This window comes from Gekko japonicus, unplaced genomic scaffold (assembly GCF_001447785.1).
Source record: "Gekko japonicus isolate JY-2015 unplaced genomic scaffold, Gekko_japonicus_V1.1 scaffold1201, whole genome shotgun sequence".
In the NCBI taxonomy this organism is placed as follows: Eukaryota; Metazoa; Chordata; class Lepidosauria; order Squamata; family Gekkonidae; genus Gekko; species Gekko japonicus.
The window spans coordinates 560751-574400 of NW_015172039.1; the positions used below are offsets into that span (position 1 = coordinate 560751).

The window sequence follows — 13650 nt, forward strand, 5'->3', positions numbered from 1 at the left end:
CCGGGCCTCTTTGGCCCAGTGGTTGAGCCTTCGTGTCTGGTTGGCAAAGCAATTGACGGGTTGTCAGCCACCCCCGCAGGGTGTGTGGCCCTGGGGACGATTGCCCAGCCAGGCCCAGCAGGGGCAGCGGCTTGGCTCTCTCCGCTGTAAAGACCGGCTAAAAATAGCTCCAGCCTCTGAGCAGAGGCCTCTTCCGGCCTGCATGCCGCCCCCAGCAAGAGCCCGGCCTGCAAACGAACAAACACCCCATCTGCCATGCCCCGCAGGGGTCTACTGCATGCCGTCTCCGGGGAGGGGCTCTCTCTGGCAGCTGCCTGGCTGGCCTGGGCCCCTCTCGCCACACGTGGGCTGGCCTGCCTGTCCCGTGCCCTCCGCCACTTGTGGGCCCTGGTGTCTTCCCCGTGGAAAAGGCCTGGCAATGCCTCCGCCTCACTTCCTGAGCCCTGGGAGAGCTGCCCTGGACTGAGGGTCTACCGGGGAGGAGACGCAGAAGCTGAGCTGCTCACGGTCCACACCCGGCCCTACAGCTTCCAGGTATGTGGGTGGCCGTTCCCCCTGGGAATCGAGGGGTCCGTGGGCAGGCCTGGCTATGCCCTTTCCAGCTGCGCAGGAGAGAAGAACCACACACAGGAACACACGGGAAGCTGCCCTCTACTGAATCCGACCCTTGGTCCATCCAGGTCAGCACTGTCTACTCAGACTGGCAGCAGCTCTCCAGGGTCTCAGGCGGAGATAGGCTTTTCCCATCCCCTCTTCCCTGGTCCTTTTTAACTGCAGATGCTGCTGGGGATTGAACCTGGGACCTTCTGCATGCCAAGCAGAGGCTCTGCCACTGAGCCACGGCCACGGCTTTTCCCATCACCTCCTCCCTGGTCCTTTTCTAACTGGAGGTGCCTGGGATTGAACCTGGGACCTTCTGCATGCCAAGCAGAGGCTCTTCCACTGAGCCACAGCCCCTCTTGACAGCTCTCCAGGGTCTCAGGCGGAGGTCTTTCCCATCACCTCCTGCCCGGTCCTTTTCTAGCTGGAGGTGCCTGGAATTGAACCTGGGACCTTCTGCGTGCCAAGCAGAGGCTCTTCCACTGAGCCACAGCACCTCTTGACAGCTCTCCAGGGTCTCAGGCGGAGGTCTTTCCCATCACCTCCTGCCCGGTCCTTTTCTAGCTGGAGGTGCCTGGAATTGAACCTGGGACCTTCTGCGTGCCAAGCAGAGGCTCTTCCACTGAGCCACAGCCCCTCTTGACAGCTCTCCAGGGTCTCAGGCGGAGATAGGCTTTTCCCATCACCTACTCCCTGGTCCTTTTTTAACTGGAGATGCCGGGGATTGAACCTGGGACCTTCTGCATGCCCAGCAGAGGCTCTGCCACTGAGCCACGGCCCCTCTGCCACTGAGACCACAGGCTATGGCAAATAAAATGCAAGTCTGTGGTCAGGCAGGCAAAAAGGGAATATGAGGAGCATATAGCAAAAAATGTAAAGACCAACAATAAAACTTTCTTCAAATACATTAGAAGCAGGAAACCAGCCAGGGAGGCAGTGGGGCCCTTGGATGACCAAGGGGTAAAAGGAGTACTGAAGGATGATAGGGAAATGGCTGAGAAGCTAAATGCATTTTTTGCCTCCGTCTTCACTGTGGAAGATGAGAGGTGCTTGCCCACTCCAGAGCCGCTGAGTTCGGGAGGGGTGTTGAAAGACCTGAGTCAGATTGAGGTGACGAGAGAGGAGGTCCTAAAACTGATAAACAACTTAAAAACTGATAAATCACCAGGCCCAGATGGCATACATCCAAGAGTTCTGAAAGAACTCAATTGTGAACTTGTGGATCTCCTGACAAAAATATGTAATCTCTCCTTAAAATCAGCCTCCATTCCTGAGGACTGGAAGGTAGCTAATGTCACTCCCATCTTTAAAAAGGGTTCCAGAGGAGATCCGGGAAATTACAGGCCAGTCAGTCTGACGTCGATACCGGGTAAATTGGTGGAAACCATTATTAAGGAAAGAATTAGTAGGCACATAGATGAACAAAACCTATTGAGGCAGACTCAACATGGGTTCTGTAAGGGAAGATCTTGTCTCACTAACCTGTTAATGTTCTTTGAGGGGGTGAACAAACATGTGGACAAGGGGGATCCAATAGATATTGTTTACCTTGACTTCCAGAAAGCTTTTGATAAAGTTCCTCATCAAAGGCTCCTAAGTAAGCTCAAAAATCATGGGATAAAAGGACAAGTCCTTTTATGGATCAAAAACTGGCTAATTAATAGAAAACAGAGAGTGAGTATAAATGGGCAGTTCTCCCAGTGGAGGGGTGTAAGCAGTGGGGTACCACAGGGATCAGTACTTGGTCCACTGCTTTTTAACTTGTTCATTAATGATTTGGAGTTGGGAGTAAGCAGTGAAGTGGCTAAATTTGCGGATGATACGAAGTTGTTCAGGGTGGTGAAAACCAGTGAGGATTGTGAGGCACTCCAAAGGGATCTGTCAAAGTTGGGCGAGTGGGCGTCAACATGGCAAATGGGGTTCAATGTGGCCAAGTGCAAGGTGATGCACATTGGAGCCAAAAATCCTAACTATAAATACACGTTGATGGGGTCTGAACTGGCAGAGACAGATCAAGAGAGAGATCTTGGAGTTGTAGTAGATAACTCACTGAAAATGTCGAGACAGTGTGTGACTGCAATAAAGAAGGCCAATGCTATGCTGGGGATTATTAGGAAGGGTATTGTAAACAGATCAGCCAATATCATAATGCCGCTATATAAATCAATGGTGCGACCTCATCTGGAATACTGTGTGCAATTCTGGTCACCACACCTTAAAAAGGATATTATAGCTTTGGAAAAAGTGCAGAAAAGAGCAACTCGAATGATAAAAGGGTTGGAACACTTTCCCTATGAGGAACGGTTAAGGCGCTTAGGGCTCTTTAGCTTGGAGAAACGACGACTGAGGGGTGACATGATTGAGGTTTATAAGATTATGCATGGGAAAGAGCAGGTAGAGAAAGAGGTACTTTTCTCCCTTTCTCACAATACAAGAACCCGTGGGCACTCCATGAAATTGCTGAGCGGTCGGGTTAGAACGGATAAAAGGAAGTACTTCTTCACCCAAAGAGTGATTAACACTTGGAATTCACTGCCACAGGAAGTGGTGGCAGCTACAAGCATGGACGGCTTCAAAAGGGAATTAGATAAGCATATGGAGCAGAGGTCCATCAGTGGCTATTAGCCACAAGGTATAGATAGGGACTCTGGGGCAAGTGATGCTCTGTCATCTTGGTGCTTGGGGGGGGGTCAACAGTGGGAGGGCTTCTAATGTCCTGGCCCCACTGGTGGACCTCCTGATGGCACTGGTATTTCTGGCCACTGTGGGATACAGAGTGTTGGACTGGATGGGCCTTTGGCCTGATCCAACATTGGCATCTCTTATGTTCTTATGTTCTTATGTTCTCTAATCTGGGAGAACCAGGTTTGATTCCCCACTCTGCGTGCCAAGCAGAAGCTCTTCCACTGAGCCACAGCCCCTCTTGACAGCTCTCCAGGGTCTCAGGCGGAGATAGGCTTTTCCCATCACCTCCTCCCTGGTCCTTTTTTAACTAGAGATGCCGGGGATTGAACCTGGGACCTTCTGCGTGCCAAGCAGAAGCTCTTCCACTGAGCCACAGCCCCTCTTGACAGCTCTCCAGGGTCTCAGGCGGAGATAGGCTTTTCCCATCACCTCCTCCCTGGTCCTTTTTTAACTAGAGATGCCGGGGATTGAACCTGGGACCTTCTGCGTGCCAAGCAGAAGCTCTTCCACTGAGCCACAGCCCCTCTTGACAGCTCTCCAGGGTCTCAGGCGGAGATAGGCTTTTCCCATCACCTCCTCCCTGGTCCTTTTTTAACTAGAGATGCCGGGGATTGAACCTGGGACCTTCTGCGTGCCAAGCAGAAGCTCTTCCACTGAGCCACAGCCCCTCTTGACAGCTCTCCAGGGTCTCAGGCGGAGATAGGCTTTTCCCATCACCTCCTCCCTGGTCCTTTTTTAACTAGAGATGCCGGGGATTGAACCTGGGACCTTCTGCGTGCCAAGCAGAAGCTCTTCCACTGAGCCACAGCCCCTCTTGACAGCTCTCCAGGGTCTCAGGCGGAGATAGGCTTTTCCCATCACCTCCTCCCTGGTCCTTTTTTAACTAGAGATGCCGGGGATTGAACCTGGGACCTTCTGCGTGCCAAGCAGAAGCTCTTCCACTGAGCCACAGCCCCTCTTGACAGCTCTCCAGGGTCTCAGGCGGAGATAGGCTTTTCCCATCACCTCCTCCCTGGTCCTTTTTTAACTAGAGATGCCGGGGATTGAACCTGGGACCTTCTGCGTGCCAAGCAGAAGCTCTTCCACTGAGCCACAGCCCCTCTTGACAGCTCTCCAGGGTCTCAGGCGGAGATAGGCTTTTCCCATCACCTCCTCCCTGGTCCTTTTTTAACTAGAGATGCCGGGGATTGAACCTGGGACCTTCTGCGTGCCAAGCAGAAGCTCTTCCACTGAGCCACAGCCCCTCTTGACAGCTCTCCAGGGTCTCAGGCGGAGATAGGCTTTTCCCATCACCTCCTCCCTGGTCCTTTTTTAACTAGAGATGCCGGGGATTGAACCTGGGACCTTCTGCGTGCCAAGCAGAAGCTCTTCCACTGAGCCACAGCCCCTCTTGACAGCTCTCCAGGGTCTCAGGCGGAGATAGGCTTTTCCCATCACCTCCTCCCTGGTCCTTTTTTAACTAGAGATGCCGGGGATTGAACCTGGGACCTTCTGCGTGCCAAGCAGAAGCTCTTCCACTGAGCCACAGCCCCTCTTGACAGCTCTCCAGGGTCTCAGGCGGAGATAGGCTTTTCCCATCACCTCCTCCCTGGTCCTTTTTTAACTAGAGATGCCGGGGATTGAACCTGGGACCTTCTGCGTGCCAAGCAGAAGCTCTTCCACTGAGCCACAGCCCCTCTTGACAGCTCTCCAGGGTCTCAGGCGGAGATAGGCTTTTCCCATCACCTCCTCCCTGGTCCTTTTTTAACTAGAGATGCCGGGGATTGAACCTGGGACCTTCTGCGTGCCAAGCAGAAGCTCTTCCACTGAGCCACAGCCCCTCTTGACAGCTCTCCAGGGTCTCAGGCGGAGATAGGCTTTTCCCATCACCTCCTCCCTGGTCCTTTTTTAACTAGAGATGCCGGGGATTGAACCTGGGACCTTCTGCGTGCCAAGCAGAAGCTCTTCCACTGAGCCACAGCCCCTCTTGACAGCTCTCCAGGGTCTCAGGCGGAGATAGGCTTTTCCCATCACCTCCTCCCTGGTCCTTTTTTAACTAGAGATGCCGGGGACTGAACCTGGGACCTTCTGCATGCCAAGCAGAGGCTCTGCCACTGAGCCACGGCCCCTCTTGACAGCTCTCCAGGGTCTCTAGGTGAGGTCTTTCCCATCCATCACCTCCTCCCTGGTCCTTTTTTAACTAGAGATGCCGGGGACTGAACCTGGGACCTTCTGCATGCCAAGCAGAGGCTCTGCCACTGAGCCACGGCCCCTCTTGACAGCTCTCCAGGGTCTCAGGCGGAGATAGGCTTTTCCCATCACCTCCTCCCTGGTCCTTTTTTAACTAGAGATGCCGGGGACTGAACCTGGGACCTTCTGCATGCCAAGCAGAGGCTCTGCCACTGAGCCACGGCCCCTCTTGACAGCTCTCCAGGGTCTCAGGCGGAGATAGGCTTTTCCCATCACCTCCTCCCTGGTCCTTTTTTAACTAGAGATGCCGGGGACTGAACCTGGGACCTTCTGCATGCCAAGCAGAGGCTCTGCCACTGAGCCACGGCCCCTCTTGACAGCTCTCCAGGGTCTCAGGCGGAGATAGGCTTTTCCCATCACCTCCTCCCTGGTCCTTTTTTAACTAGAGATGCCGGGGACTGAACCTGGGACCTTCTGCATGCCAAGCAGAGGCTCTGCCACTGAGCCACGGCCCCTTGGCATGCAGAAGGTCCCAGGATCAGTCCCTGGCAGCATCTTCAGTTGGAAAAGACCTCCGCCTGAGACCCTGGAAAGCAGACAAGCTTGACCTTGATGGACCAAAGGCCTGATTCGTGTGTGTGTTCACTTTCCCTGCCTCCATCTCCCCCAAGACATCCCCCACTGGCTGTTGCCTCCCAGGCTCTTGACCAGTGCTCCCGCTAAGCTGTGGAGTCTTTTGAGCAAAAATTCTACTTGGTGAGCTCCTGGCATTAAATTTGTGAGCGAGCCATTTGGCAGCTGCAGAAATTAGTTTGCTCTGTGTGCGCCGGAGGCTAAAAAACTGTGAGCTGGCTCACACTAACTCCGCTTAGAGGCAACGCTGCTCTTGACCTTTCTTTCTTTCTTTCTTTCTTTCTTTCTTTCTTTCTTTCTTTCTTTCTTTCCTTCCTTCCTTCCTTCCTTCCTTCCTTCCTTCCTTCCTTCCTTCCTTCCTTCCTTCCTTCCTTCCTTCCTTCCTTCCTTCCTTCTCTCCTTCTCTCCTGACAGGTGGATCTGGCCCAGCTGGCGGGGGAGAGCGCCTACTTCCAGGCTCTCTCTCGATCGGGCATGCAGGAGGCAGTGGGTGGGCACCTCCGCCTGGACCACGTGCCCTCGCCTGCTTTCCACGCCATCCTGCAGTGGGTGTTCCTCGGGCGCTTCAGCCTGGCCGAAGATGAGCTCCTGCCGGCCGTGCAGGCGGCCAGCTACCTCCTGCTGCCTGGATTCCTGGACCGGTGCCGGCTGGCTCTGCGCCCGCTGCTGGGCCCCCAGAACTGCTTGTCTTACCTGCGCTTTGCGGAGGCCGTGGGCTGCCCTGAGCTGCGGGCCGAGGTGTGCGGGTACCTGAGCACCCACCTGTTGGAGCTGGCAGCGCCCGTCACCCACCAGTTGCCCCCACGGCTGCGAGAAGAGCTGGCCGGGCTCCGCCTGCAGGGCCCCCCCAAGCTCTGCGTCCTGCAGAAGGAGAACGTGACCCGGGGCCCCCGGCAGCAACCCCCCACGCGGGGCCTCTACTGCCGCCCGCTGCCCCCAGAGGAGGGGGGCTGGCACTGCGCCACCCACCTGCCCTTCCAGGCCGACAAGTGGAGCTTCAGCACCGCCCAGCTGCTCAACTACCTCTTCATCATGGGGGGCTACCGGGAGAAGCGGGGGGCTCGGGGGTTCTTCTTCCGCACGGCAGCTTTCCGCTACAACCCCCTGACGGGTGTCTGGCACCCCACGGCCTCGCCCCAGAAGGTCAGTTCCCTGCTTGGATCCCGTCCCCTCGGCAGGGTGGTCCCCCCCCCTCAGGCTCCTAACAGCTGACAGCAGCCCCCCCGCCCCGCTTCCTGGACCACTAAGAGGCCCATGCAGCCTTCGGCAAATTTTCACTCCGGGAGAGGAGGCGCCTGACCTGGGCTGATCTCCTAACCCAAAGAACCCGAATGCATGTGTGACCCCCCCCCCCCACAGGAAAGGGGCTCAGAAGCTTGGGGGAGGGGGAGGGGCGAATCTAGTTTGGGAAGAAAGAATGTCACCAGTGTTCCCTCTAAGCTGAGTGAGTGTGAGCTAGCTCACAGTTCTTTAGCCTCCGGCTCACACATTTTTGTCTCAGCTCAGGAAGGAGGGCTCCAGAGCAAATTAATTTATGCAGTAGCCAGATCGCTCGCTCACAACTTTCATGCCAGGAGCTCACAAGGTAGAATGTTTGCTCAGAAGACTCCACAGCTTAGAGGGAGCATTGGAGCCAGTGCCTCAGACGCTCCTCAGGGGGTTTAGTCACACAACCAGTGTTCCCTCTAAGCTGAGTCCGTGTGAGCTGGCTCACAGTTCTTTAGCCTCCGGCTCACACAGATTTTTTGTCTTCGCTCAGGAAGGAGGGCTCCAGAGCAAACTATTTCATGCAGTAGCCGAATCGCTCACTCACAGCTTTAATGCCAGTAGCTCACAAAGTAGAATCTTTGCTCACAAGACTCCACAGCTTAGAGGGAGTATTGAATGTAACTGGGAGGGGCCAAAGGGCATCCAGTCCCACCAGGGCTGGATTTAGACTTGCTGAGGCCCCAAGCGATACAAAACCCAGAGGCCCCCTAATGTTTTAAATTACATCTGCTGGTCTCAGAAAAATTTAAAATATATACGCCTTTTTAATATTTGAAATCATTTTTATATTGTGTTTTTATTTGAGGCCCCAGCAGATTGCGAGGCCCTAAGCTGTAGCTTATTTAGCTTATGCGTAAATCTGGCACTGAGTCCCACCCACCCCCCCAGGACAAATCCTTCCCACCATTCCAGCAGGAGCAACTCAGGGAAATCAGGGCAGGTCAGAAATTCATGCATCCTCCGTTTGGCTGCCAGAAACAGGCAGTTCATGGGTTTTTCCTGCCACTCTCCATGGGCTTCTAAGTGCCACGGGAAGTGGCTGTAATTCTGTGCACGCACCCTGCAGGGAAATGCACAAGTGTGCTGTGGTAGCATGCCTAGATTGCAGCCGCATGGCCTTGCGGTAGAGTGCCACCTTTTGTTGTAACGAAGCACTGTCCAAAGCTCCCTCTAAGCTGCGGAGTCTTGTGAGCAAAAATTCTGCTTTGAGAGCTCCTGGCCTTAAAGCCGTGAGCGAGTGATTGGGCTGCTGCATAAATTACTTTGCTCTGGAGCCATCCCTTCCTGAGCCAAGATGAAAATGTGTGAGCCGGAGGCTAAAGAACTGTGAGCTGGCTCACACTCAGTCAGCTTAGAGGGGACACTGGCACCGCCCCCCTATAGATAGTGACGCTTCTCAATCTCAGGCCCTCCCACTGGCCTTCCTCTGGCTCTCTGCCCGGACCCCTCACCACCTGCTCTCCCCACAGCGCCGACGGCACTTCAGCACTGCTGTGGTTGGGCATCACATCTACGCCATCGGGGGCTGGTACCTGGACTCCCTGTTGGCCCCGGACAGCAGCACCTGCCTCTACACAGCCGTCGAGCGCTACGACCCCTGGGCCGACCGCTGGGCCTTCGTCTCCTCCCTGCCCATGGGGGACTTCTCCTTCGCCATCTCGCTCTCCCACGACCTGCCGCTCTGCACGGCACACGCCGGGTCCATCTACACACTGGGCACGGTGCAGCGCACTGGGGAGAAACTCCTTCTGCGCTACGATGTGGACGCTGGTGAGGGAGGCCGGCACAAGCCATTGGGGGGGGGGGAGCCCTTCTTTGCCGGTGGGTTCTTGGGCCCCATCTCTGGAAGGGCGCAACGCAGTTTCCTGGTGTTCACAAAGGACCCGGGGGAGGCCTCTTTCCCCGGTTCTGCAATCCAGACGTGCCCGTGCTGGAGGCCACTAGGCAGAGCTGGTTACAGGTTTAGGGGGTGCTGAGAAGACAGTATGCAGGGGGGCCCACCTACTCACCACCATAACACACACACCTGGTTGGCAGCTGTCTCCACCCTGCCCCCACCCCGCCGCCTGCTTGCCCTGCATCTGCCAGAGCATCCTTCACTCAACCCCTCCTCCTGCCCTCCCACCTGCCCCCCCTTTCCCCAACTGCTATGGCTGGTATTTCCAAGTGGGGGGGGATGAGAGAGGGGTTTAGAAAATTATGCAGGGAGGGGGAAGAGTGTAGTTGACAAAGGGGAATTTTTCTGCCTCTCCTAAAATACTGTGGCAGGGGATGAGCTTTTTGTGTGTCCCTGCCCACTTCTTCAGCTACCAGGTATCTGAAGTGACTCACAAAAGCTCCTACCCCACCACAGACTTTGTGAGTCTTTAAGGTGGACTCTTGCACTTTCCTCCTGCTACAGGCAGCTACCCATCTTGGATCTATCCCGAAATAACAGAACACGAGGGCATCCAATGAAGCTGATGGGCAGTAGGTTCAGGACAGGCTAGAGGAAACACCACTTTACGCAGCGAATGATTAAAATGTGGAGTTTGTTGCCAGAGGATATAATGATGGCCACAGGAATAAACTGCTTTAACAGGGGATTAGACAGATTCATGGAGGAGAGGTCTATCAGTGGCGACTAGCCATGGTGGCTGAGGGGAATCTCCACATTCAGAGGCACTCAGCCTCTGGATCCCAGAGCCAGGAAGCACCATCAGGGGAAGACGTGGTCCTCTATGCCATGTTGCTGGAGCTCCAGAGGAGCTGGTTGGCCACTGTGTGAGACGGGATGCTGGACTGGATGGACCCTCAGTGGTCTGGCGCAGCAGGGCTCTTCTGACGTCCTTCTGCAGGCCAGACCTGGGATGGGGGTCTGGGTCCGGCCTGGCGAATGACCCTCCTGCGCTCTTCTCCTTGCAGATGCCTGGCAGGAGCTCTTGCCGACGCTGACCCGGGCGGACGCTGACCTTCCTGGGCTCTACTTCCTGGGCGGCACGGAGCCCCTCTTTGTGGTGGGCGGCAACTCTCGCGGCAACGTGGTGACCTCTTTCAGCGTGGCCTCCCGACAGTGGGGCCCCCTCCGGTCTCTGCCCAAGTGCGGCCTGGCCGGGCAGGGCCTGGCCCTAGAGGGGCTTCTCTACATGGCCTCCCCTGACTTGGGGGCCATCTTGATGGTCGACCTGGCTGGGCCCGACTGCGCCCTGCTGCCCCCGCCCCCCTTCCCCCTGTGCTACGAGTCCCTCTTCCTGCTCCATTTCCCCCCCCAGGCGGCTGACCAGGGGGGAGGGGCGGCCGAGTGGGAGGGGGAGGACACCCGGAGGTGATGCAACTCCCCCCCCCCCAACGGATTGGGATTGCTGCTTCGGGGGCGAGAGCCGTGCCTGGCTTTCCTCCCCTGCTCCTTCTGAACTGCCGCTGGGGTGGGGTCTCCCCCCTTCCTTGAGCAAAGCGCGCAGTTCCTGGGGCCCTGCAACCCAGGCTTGGTTTCCCTCGAAGGGGAGGGCGCTGGGGGTGGGCAGCACCGCTAACAATTTGCTTTGTTTACTGCTGCACATGGCTGGAGGGGAACAGCGCCTCCTGCAGGCAGCAGAGCTAATAGCCACAAGGTATAGATAGAAACTCTCAGGCTGGGGCAGGTGATGCTCTGTATTCTTGGTGCTTGGGGGGGGGCAACAGTGGGAGGGGCGTCTGGCGTCCTGGCCCCACTGCTGGACCTCCCTGATGGCACCTGGTATTTCTGGCCACCGTGTGACACAGAGATTTGGACTGGGTGGGCTGTTGGCCTGGTCCAACATTGGCTTCTCTTATGTTCATATGTCTGGGGCAAGGGATGCTCTGTATTCTTGGTGCTTGGGGGGGGGCAACAGTGGGAGGGCTTCTGGTGTCCTGGCCCCACTGCTGGACCTCCTGAGGGCCCCTGGTATTTCTGGCCACTGTGTGACACAAGAGTGTTGGACTGGGTGGGCCATTGGCCTGATCCAACATTGGCTTTTCTTATGTCTGGGGCAAGGGATGCTATGTATTCTTGGTGCTTGGGGGGCCGACATTGGGAGGGCTTCTAGTGACCTGGCCCCACTGCTGGACCTCCTGCTGGCCCCTGGTATTTCTGGCCACTGTGTGACACAGAGTGTTGGATGGGATGGGCCATTGGCCCGATCCAAGATGGCTTCTCTTATGTTCTTATGTTCTTATGCTCTGCCACATCCCACCTGGAGAAGGTCCGGTCTCCCCTGTGGTGGCACCTCATGCCAAGCCCTCCGGCCAGGCCCATTCACCGTCCTCCTGCCACAAACCCACAACTGTGGCCACACAATCTGATTCTGTGAAATGAAGCAGGTGGCCTCTTGCCCTTCATGGTTGTAGTCTTCAGATGTGTTGTGCCAGTTTGGTGTGGTAGTTAAGAGTGGTGGACTCTACAATCTGGAGAACCGGGTTTGATTCCCCACTCCTCCACTTGCACCTGCTGATGTGACCTTGGGTCAGTCACAGTTCTCCCAGAGCTGTTCTCAGGGGTCATTTCATAGAAAAAGAAGTGCAGAAGCTCATTAGCATAACTCATTAGCATAACTCATTAGCATATGTCACACCCCCTGACATCACCGGAAGTGTGTCAGAAGGCAACACCCACCACTCAGGCTCCACTGGACTGTTTTGGATTCCTAGCTATTGGGGGGGGGGGAACGTGCAGATCTGCCCTCACAGAGGAAGGAGAGCTGGTACCAGAATAAAACGTGGTCTTAAAGGTGCCACTGGACTGTTTTGGATTGCTAGCTATTGGGGGGTGGAGGGAACGTGCCGATCTGTCCTCGCAGAGGAGGGAGAGCTTGTACCTGAATAAAACCTGGTCTTAAAGGTGCCACTGGACTGTTTTGGGTTGCTAGCGGGGGGGGGGGATGCGCAGATCTGCCCTCACAGAGGAGGGAGAGCTTGTACCTGAATAAAACGTGGCCTCAAAGGTGCCACTGGACTCTTTTGGATTGCTAGCTGGGGGGAGGGGAATGCATAGATCTGTGCAGAAAGGAAGGAAGGAGAGAAAGAAAGAAAGAGAAGGAAACAAGGCGGGAAAGAGGGAAAGAAGGAGAAGGAAACAAGGAGGGCGGCTTCTTGCTCCTTGTGGCCCGGGGCTGCTGGGAGCAGGGGGCGGGGCTTGTTGCATGTGCCCGCCCCCTGGGCTCTTTACTGCCAGAGCTGCGCTCCTGCAGGAAATCACCCCGGCTGTTCTCTCAAGAGGTCTCTCAGCCCCGCCTACCTCACAGGGTGTCTGTTGTGGGGAGAGGAAGGGAAGGTGACCGTAAGCTGCTCTGAGACGCTAAGTGAAAGGCAGGGTATAAATCCAACTCTTCTTCTTTCAAAAAAGTTAAATGGCTGTCCTTGACTGCCAGCACCGGAATAGTTCAAACCGTATTTATTTTGCTTGCTCGCAAGATTTACTGGACATCTTTCTGGAAAGAGCAAAAGCTGACACAATGAAACCACGCCTTTTCAAAGGACTCTGGCCAGTGATGGTCACAAAACAAGTCGCGGGATGTGGACACGGCTGCCCACTGGCCCTCATTCCCACTCCAAGGGCAGGGGTCAGCCTCCTCGGTTAGTCCTTCTAGAGGGTGGGGCGGCTGGCATGCAGCAACCCAGGCCTGGATTCTGCCCGCCAAGTGGCTTCCACCTTCCGTCTCTGGTCTGTCCAGGGGAGCTCCTGCGTCTCGTTGTTGAAATGTGCACGACACGCGTGGTAGTAGTGGGAAGTGCCGTCACGTCACAGCCAAATTATGGGCGCCCCTGTGGGGTTTTCCAGGCAAGAGATGAACAGAGGTCGTTTGCCATCACCTGCCTCTGCGTAGCAACCTTGGACGGCCTTGGGGGTCCCCCATCCAAACGCTGACACCAGAGCCAACCTTGCTTAGCTTCTGTTGGATCCCCAAGCATCGAGAATAAATCCACGTTTTCAAGAAAAGCAAAATTTATTTCAAAGCGTTGAAGACATACTCAAACACGTTCTTTGTTAGAACTGGGGATACACAGGTAGGTCAAGCATAATAAAGGAAATTCAAACAGATACCTATCCAATGAATAACATTCCCGCTGGCGGGCTAATGAAACGGTTGCGCGCCCAGTCCATGGGAACCAGGCAGAACATCAGACAAAACACAGGTGCAGTTCTCATGAGAAAAGCAATAGGCAAGCATTACAGCATCTTCTCCCCCACACATCCTCCAGTAGTTATCTTATGCATTCCAGCACAGGAGCAGGATGATAGAAAACAAGCCGGGTGCAACAGGGTAAGGATATGTACACAGAGGTCACACAAAACAG

General features: G+C 55.5%; 1 protein-coding gene across 1 annotated transcript; it reads left to right on the top strand.

Annotated features, from left to right (window-relative positions):
• Positions 1 to 201: 201 nt before the first annotated feature.
• KLHDC7B (kelch domain containing 7B) lies at positions 202 to 10636 on the top strand (the record flags this gene model as incomplete). Its single annotated transcript, XM_015420666.1, has 4 exons — positions 202 to 534; positions 6502 to 7230; positions 8826 to 9126; positions 10261 to 10636. Coding segments are annotated over exons 1-4 (1685 nt in total), but the record flags the coding sequence as incomplete, so codon positions are not given.
• Between the last annotated feature and the right edge of the window lie 3014 nt (positions 10637 to 13650).